This window comes from Gossypium hirsutum, chromosome A03 (genome assembly GCF_007990345.1).
Source record: "Gossypium hirsutum isolate 1008001.06 chromosome A03, Gossypium_hirsutum_v2.1, whole genome shotgun sequence".
In the NCBI taxonomy this organism is placed as follows: domain Eukaryota; kingdom Viridiplantae; phylum Streptophyta; class Magnoliopsida; order Malvales; family Malvaceae; genus Gossypium; species Gossypium hirsutum.
In genome coordinates this window covers 12,197,482-12,206,257 of record NC_053426.1, presented here as the reverse complement: position 1 = coordinate 12,206,257, position 8,776 = coordinate 12,197,482, and the positions used below count along the sequence as shown (strand labels likewise).

General features: G+C 35.4%; 1 protein-coding gene across 1 annotated transcript; it reads right to left on the bottom strand.

Annotated features, from left to right (window-relative positions):
* Window positions 1–6,132: 6,132 nt before the first annotated feature.
* LOC107886241 (exocyst complex component EXO70B1) lies at window positions 6,133–8,515 on the bottom strand. Its single transcript, XM_041108546.1, has one exon. The coding sequence runs from the start codon at window positions 8,249–8,251 to the stop codon at window positions 6,293–6,295; it is 1,959 nt and encodes a 652-aa protein (XP_040964480.1). The 5' UTR covers window positions 8,252–8,515; the 3' UTR covers window positions 6,133–6,292.
* Window positions 8,516–8,776: the final 261 nt, after the last annotated feature.

Below are 8,776 nucleotides of genomic sequence, written 5' to 3'. Positions count from 1 at the left end.
TGGAAATTTTAAAAATAAATTGTTTGAGCTGTTTAATTAATGAATTAAGTTTAGTAACACCTCAAGCTCAACTCTGGCGACGGTCTCGGGCCTGAGGGCGTTACAGCAATATTGATTTATTTTGGTAAATGATGTTTTGGTTTAGTTGTGATGCCTTAGAATGGCATATTTGTTAGACGAATTAGGATGTTTGAAATGGTATGTTAAGTGTGAGTGAATGATGTTTCAAATCTCTTGAATGTATGCCCAAATGGTATGGATGGTTAGGTATGATTTGGCTTTGAAATGGTTTGATTTTAGGTCATTTTTTAGGATCACACAGCCTGGGATACTGGCTGTCACACAGCAATGTGACACACACGACCTGGCTATACAGCCGTGTGTCATTTGAAATTTCTTAGTGTTTTAATTCAATTAGTTACACGGCCTGGCACACAGCCGTGTGTGGCAACTCAGAGAGTTACACAGCCGGGCACACGACCTACGACACGGCTGTGTGACCTTACTCAGTGAGTTACACGAGTGACGACACGGGCTGGGACATAGCTATGTGTCTCTTTGTTCGAATGTTACACGGTCTGGGCTATGTCACGGCCGTGTGACCCCTTTCTCACAATTTTTGCAACTTTTTCTTAAAACTTCTATTTTGTTTCAAATTAGTCCTGATTTGCTTCTAAGCTATTTTTAGCGTCTCGAAGGCTCGATTTAGGGGCCAAATATATATGTTTGATTGTATTTATTGTGATTAAGTAATGTTTAATTATTATATTGAGATGTATTAAGGTTAAATGTTTTCTGATTGTACTGTAATGCTTCATAACCCTAATCTGACGACGAAGATGAGTTAGGGGTGTTACACTATTCATTTCGTTCATTTCTATTCAAACATGCAATTCATTTCTGGTTTCAATGAGCTATCGAATGGACTGATTGGACATATGTGGTTAAGGCTCAAATGATTTATAATTAAGTTCTAGCTTTTCTCATATTAATTATAAACTCATTTAGTGATGTAGTCATTCCAATATAGTATCTTAATTGAGCTTTCCCCAACATACCATTACAAAAGCAACAACTCAATTCTCATCCACTAACCTTGTCATAAGTGTGTTACCCTCATAGGATATCTTTGATCTTTTTAGGATAATATATATTCTCTCAATATGATCCTATTTTATCTCATGGTAATCATTACATCTTCCTTAATAAAAAGTCAATCGCTATCAAATAGTGATAAAGTCATCCATCACAAAGACGGACGACCAGTGGCCACATTTACTTTTCATCAACCATGTAATACCAATGAGAGGATATCTTTACCCGTGTTTTGGGCTATGAATTCCACTGTTGTGGATGCCGCTACATTCTACAAAAGTCGTATATTCAACGCACCAGCTATCGGTTCCTTATCTATTTGAACTTGAGCTTTTACCTATATCAAAGTGTACGAGTCATGCATACATAGTCTACCATCCACTCAGGATTTAGGAATGTCACACTATAAATGTCACAAGTGAATAAATCCATAAACGGATTCGAGATCTATTCTACTTGGGTCCTATTAGATATACTATCAGTTTAGTTAGTCACATCTATGACTCTATCTTCTAGAAGTTATTTGCTTCGATGCTCAAGACAAGGCATCTCCCTAATTGCACTTGATAGATGGCATAGTAGTCTTTCAATTGGTTTGCTCATACTAAGGATATGTTTAGGTTCGTCTACTAATACAAGTTGTCTTTTTGTACTACAATCCACCCACATAATACTGCTTCATATTAGTTAACATTTAGACAACCAATGAGCAACATTTGTGTCTATTTTACTTTGTGTGCAAAAACCATGTGAGGATAATATACAAAGTATTAATGTAATTCATGAATAATTTTATTAACCAATCTGTTCAAAAACATTACAACTTTACTTAGATGAAAATACTACACTCAGGACATTAGATCCAACAATGAGAGCATTGAATTGAGAAATTGGCTTATAAATGAAATTCAGTAAATTGTTACCCTATTAACTGTTTAAGCAGAGTTAGATATAGTTGGCATGCCATAGGATAAGAAGAGTTCAAGGTTCCTTCAACTACGTGTCGATGAGGCATTGGGTGCCAAATTACTCTGGTTCTACCGATGCGGCACTGAGTGCCAAACACATTAGTGAGCACTGAGTGCAAACTATTTACTTTGGCATTGTCCGATAAGGCACTAGGTGTCAAACTGGTGTGATTGGTTGGATCTGTATTTTTGTTCGAGTTCGAGTCAAATTAATAGGGGTAAAAAATGAAAATTTGATAAAAGATATTTGAATTGGGTTGATATTATGAGTTGATGGTTTGTATACATATTGTGTGATTAACAGATATCGATGGCATGAGGAAAATTATACGAATCGGCTATACAAGCCTAGAGGGTTCATATAGAAATGTTATGAATCAATGAATTCAATTCAATATTCAAATAAGGAAATGAAATAGTAATTGACATTAAATTGAAATTAGATGTATAATTGATAAATAGATTAAATGATATGATATTATGAGAATGATGTCCATATGGTTAAATGTTGAATTCGTTTTGAAAATGGTATTGAAATGTGATTCTAGGTGATTTGACTTATTTCATATTTGAAATGTTATATGATAAGGTTAAATGTTAACTCACAATTTTCATATTTGATTTACCTTGTTAGGCAAATTTTACCAAGCTTCATGTAGTGTTTAAGTATAACTTAAAGTAAGTTACTTTGTTTAATACATGTGAACTTACCAAGCATTTTTAATGCTTACTCCATTTTTTTCCCCTTTTCCTGTAGATGACTGACTTGCGGAACGTGTCTAACGGATTGTCAAGGAGCTCACACTATCCTGTTATTGATTCTGTAGTCTTTCTATCATTTAAAGCTCGATTCTGTAGCATGTAAGTAGGTTTCAATATGGTTAAGTATTTATTTTGTAAGTTGATGAAATGGTCCATATATAATGCTTGTTGGAATGGGTATATATGTGTTTGCTTGGTAACATGTGGTGACATGTTGAATAACTCTTAAACAGTATGATTGAGCATGAAATGGTTTGGTTAAATGATATTATTGAATAGTTAATTGACAAAGTTGAGTTGAACTGGTATAAGTTGGATTGATATGTTGGATGCCAAATTGTGGAATTGTTGCATTGAATGGTTAAATAGGTTGTTTGATCTTGCATTTAGTTTGGTTTTGTGTAAGTTTAAATGACCAAATATACATTGTTTGAGCCTTTGGTTTGTCTTGACACAAAATAAGCACATAATAGCATATTTTGTACCATACGGCTTGTCCGCACAACCGTTTGTCCACAGGAAACTAGGAAACATTAAACCCAAACGGTTCGCGATTGTCACACAGACTAGTCACACGCCTACATGAGTATTGTAGATTCGGTCATTTAAGTTTCACACGGTCTCAATTTGTTACATGGCCCAACCGTATGGTCGTGTGACTTTTGATGAAATTTTGCAATTTGGTCCCCACGACTTCAGAGAGTTACACGGCCTGGACATACAGTCATGTGACCCCTGTGTTACATGATTATCTTTAACTTTTGAAAATGTTACAATTTAGTCATTGTTCATGCTTGAGTCTACGAAAGAGATTTCGTAAGCTCAATTAAGGTTCAAATTTAATTGTATGTTTTAACATCTAGGTATTTATGACATGATTGAATATTTGAATGGCTTGTTTATGGTATACTTGACCAAAAATTTCAAAAATGTTATAAAAGGGTCTCTATTTGATTCAGGTTGACTTTAAAACATTCGTATGCTTGAATAAGACCCAGAAATGAATGTTCATAATATTTAATATTGAATTATTATTGATTGTATGAATTATTATGTGAAATGATAATTTTACTGAGAATTTATCTGTAATTGCTTCGGCAACGAATGTAGCACTCAATTACTTGGATCCAACGATTGGGTCGGGTAAGGGGTGTTACATTAGTAATATGATAGAAAATTAAGGATATTTTCTATTGGTTCAAAAGTTTTCCAAATTCGGTGCTTTTATATATATTATAGATATATATTAATATTACATTATAGATTATAGATACTTTCTATTTTCTTTTTCTTTTTTCTTTTTCTCTCATATTTTCTCACATTTCTCAAAAAAAAATAAATGATGTTTGAATTGGACCGAACTAGTTGGACCAGAGTATAGGTGTGGAGAAGGTAATTTAGATCGATTGACCTAGAAGTCGGTATAGACCAATTGAACCAAACAAAAACTCTGTTGGATCGAGTAGTTGAACCGATTAAATTAAATTTTAATTTTTTTAATAATTTATTTAATCGAATTGGACAAAGCAACGAACCGGTCTAACCATTAATTTGGTTATGAAAACCTTAAAAAAAAATTGACAACCTAGTTACCATGCAAACTTGATGAACGATGATGGGACTATTTGACGTATTCATAATGTCCTATTTCAAACATTAAAGTATGGGTAAACTACACCCATGGTCTCTTTTGTTTACTTCAAGTTATATTTTAGTCACTTATGTTTGAAAATGTTACATTTTAATCACTTACGTTATCGTGTTGTAACATTTTAGTCACTGAGCCATTAATTGCCATTAACGGTGTAACGGTAAGCTGACGTGATACATTAAATCATATTTCAAACAAATATTTTAGGTTAAATTATTCAATTAGTCTCCATATTTTTTTCGTTTTAAATAATTTTTTTTATGTTCTTTAAACTTTTTTTTTCATTCTATTTTGCTTCTCCCTTTGTTTTATTACTTCTCCATTTCTTTAACATATCAGGAAGTTAAATTGACAATGAAGAAAGAAGCGGGGTTTTAATAGTTAGTAAATGGTATGAGTTTAGGGTTTAAGGAGGAAAGAGGATATATATAAAAACTTTTAATTAAGAGATTTAAAAATTGACAGTTATACCAAAATGAGAAAAAGAGTTAAATAAGTATCAGTTGGTGGGTTAAGTCTTGAGTATTATTTTCGTATGATGTTCCTGTCTATCCGAATGTAACTTCCACAGTTAGTGTTCAATGGACAACCAAGGGATGCGGTTAATGGACCCTGCAATTTATTGTTGGATAGGCAAAATAACAAATGATCTGTGCAAAGATAGAGCAATTAATGCAAAATCTACCCAAAAAAAAAAAAACTTTTTGAGTTCCCGTTCTAACCAAAGACATTGCACGTTTGTTTGTCACAAAATGTCTGAAAACATGTGGTTATAGGCGACATCATGAGTCTGGGTTACATAGATGCAAACTTGAAAGTGACTCTTAAGCAGTCATGCCTTCCCTTTCTCCGGCTTCACTCCCATTCTCACAATACAAGGTGGAAAATTGATACCAAACAACAATATCTTGTTTTTCAACTTCATTCCTCCCATTATTACTTTGATAATTATAACATGCTGCTGCAATCCAATTTCCTTCCTCTTTTTTGAATAATTACAGGAATTAATCAAACTGTACATTCATCACAATATTTCATGAACAGAACCATAGAAAACATCCGCAAGGTGGGACCAAAAATTTTCACAATACTCATCAACAACATATCACTCCTACTCTGGTACCACCTATCCATAGCAGAGGATAACAAAAGAATAAGCTTTAAATACTGAAATGTTTGTGCCTGTTAGCTATGATATCTGGACTCGAGTGAGTATCAGTTACGGGTAGCTCAATCTTTTTTCTAATTATAATCACATTATCTAAAAGATCATACTCAATAATCACATTCATATATGTCAGACATAGATACTTAAAGAAGAATGAAAAGTTCGGGTAACAAAGCTGATCAGTGCCACAATGTTAAGCTATGTTAATCAGACTAGAATGATTGTCATAAATGGATATATGTCTCACATGGGTATGTTCAAATTTTTCTAGGTTTTTCCATGTATATAAAGTGGTCTTGGAAAGTCATGTCTCTATACCGTGTAAAAAAATAGGTAACATATGGTATCACACAGATACTTAAAAGAAAAATGAGGAATCGAAGAAACATGGATGGTTAGGGTGACTAGTGAAATAAAATACATGAACCAAGACAAATTCACACATAGGGCAACTATAGGCTATAAACATGTACAAGATGCAATATACGTAGTGAGTGAAAATTGACTTTCACAAAATGTGTTTATTAAACATACAAACTTTAAAAAAACAAAACAAAAGGGGGTCATTAGATACATATACAGATAAACTCTTGCTCTAGCAAGTCCTTGATGAGTGCAAGGGCCATACCTTTAACACGAGTCCTTATCCTATGAATTTTTTCTTCTCATATGGTGAAGAATGAGAGGTGATCCTTCAAATAAATCCAATAGATAATTTTCCAGATCCTCTGGGGTATACTTAATGTATTTTCCAGAATTCCTTCCACTCTCTAGCTGACTCCCAAATCTCCCCATGAAGGATCGATAAGCAGGAATTACTTTCTCTGATATAGAAATTCGAAACTCTTCACGAAGTTGAGGATCAGGGACCTTCCAACCTGTCTGAATCCTATATATTTCTTCAAAACATGCATTGAAGGTCTTAAATCTCTCCTTCAAGGTCACCTTGGAGGCATTGTTAGAGCTACCACCTATTCCTTCATCCTTCAGACAATACAGAGCTTTCATCCAACAAGCCCGAAGATAACTTGTAGCATACTGTCGTACTTGGCCACGCCGCTTACGAACCCAATTGTCTCCCAAAAGCTTACCCAGCTCAGAATCCTTCACCTTTTGCACTATATACAGAATATTATTCATCAAAAATATACAATGCAATGCACCATCCTCATACAGTTTCGATTTCTCCTCGAGATTGGACTCCAAAGAGGATATCAACAACAACAGCCGTTTAGCAAATGGAGTCGTAGTCTCAAGCTCACTATCTTCACTCTGTAATCCATCATCTTCTTCATGCTCATCACTCTCCAATAACAAATTCAAAGTCTTGCTATAATCGACAAGCAGTTTGACATAATTCATCACATAACGTGTAAGTGGATGAATCTCACCATTCTGCATAGGTTTTTTTGAGGCCTCACTCTTCACAGCATTCTCAAACTCCTCAAAAGTCCCTTTTGCTGCATCACCTAATCCAGACAGCACTCCCTTTGCTTCACTACACAGGAATTCATCTGTAATCATCATCTCAAGATCGAGCAATGCATCAGCCAACACATCATACATATCCAGAATTCTAAACAACTTCTCAGATGATCTTTTCCCGATAGCCACTGCTTCGCCAAAATTCAATAACTGCATTACACATCCTTTAGCAGTCTCACTAAAACAAATTTCTTTGATCGAATCGAAACCATTAAAGATCTGATCACAAAGCCTCTTTTCCCCACTCAAAAGAACCCTAATAGTAATCTTAATTGCCTGAATCCATTTCTTCATCTTTTCATCCAAAGCTTTCCAGTCAATCTTCTGAACTTCCTCAATACTCGACTTCTCAACTCCAAGAATCACCAAATACTCATCCAAAGCATCACGCCTAACATTACTATAAGTTTGAACGCACTCTTTTTCATAGCCAGACCGGATCATCCGGTCTGCAATCTCCTTCAACTCCACAACAGCATCAGCATTTATCAAATCAACACATAAATCATCTCCCAAACTCGCTCCTCGCTCGTGAAAGCACCCTCTTACGCTATCAACCTCTCCGAAACTCTCAAATTCCTCATCAATCTCCCCTTCATTCGCTGCGAAAGAAAGGGAAACCCTCCGGATCGAACCGTAAAGCCCCTCCGCGTCGAGTGGGACGGTGTTCCTAATCAAAATAAGCCGAAACTCATCTTCTAGCCTCGACATTGCCAACTGAACAGCGGCCTCTGCCCGGTCCATGGTTTCATTATCGGACCGAATCGACACATCAACAACCAATTTAAGGATTTCGTCAACCGCTGAGAGGAACTCGGCGGCTTCATGGGGAGAGTCTTCCCAAGGAAGAGAGTGACGGGAAGCGTCAGGGTTAGATGAGGAAGAATCCCACCGGAGGATCACTTTCTCGGCGGCGTCAAACCGGACGCCGGTACTGTCAGAGTCTTTTTTTATTAAATTGGTGATGTTGGATAAGCGGTTATCGAAGCTCGAGAAAATCAAAAGCATATCTTCACGAACCTCTTTTGCAGTGTTGAGACTCTTCACTATCTGCTGAGCCGCCGCCATAACCCGGTCTTCGCCTCCCGCATCAAGGCTAGTCGTAGTCGTAGTCGTTCCCATAGTCGATGCTTCAGTCCTCTACTCGCTCCAGTTCTCCGGTTTCTCTTTAACCTTTGCAACAACCAGGGGATTGGAGGCGGCTCAGAGTGGAGGTGAAGTAGAAAGGGCCATTTTGTGATGTTCCGGTTCGCCTGTGATTACTGGTTTTGTGTGATTTCTTGTCTTTTCAATTTTTTTTTCTTTTTTACGGGAACTGAAAATTTTGAAGGGAATTGGTTTGGACCGGCTGGTTTGGAGAGAGGAAATGGAAATGTGGTCTTATCGTTTAACAAGAATTTCTAATTTTTTATTTACAATTTTAAGTGTAATTATTAACTTTTCAATTAAAATTTATTTTCTATCAATTACATCATATGCGATAATTAAATACCATTGGGTAAATTTTATAAAATGGGTAAACAACACTGATGGTCCTTTAATTATGGTTTTTTTTTGTTAGTTATTAAGAAAAGTTATAAAATGATAATTTAATTATTTTGTTTTGTTTTATTTTTTCACTCAATTATTTCAGATTTTTGAATGTTT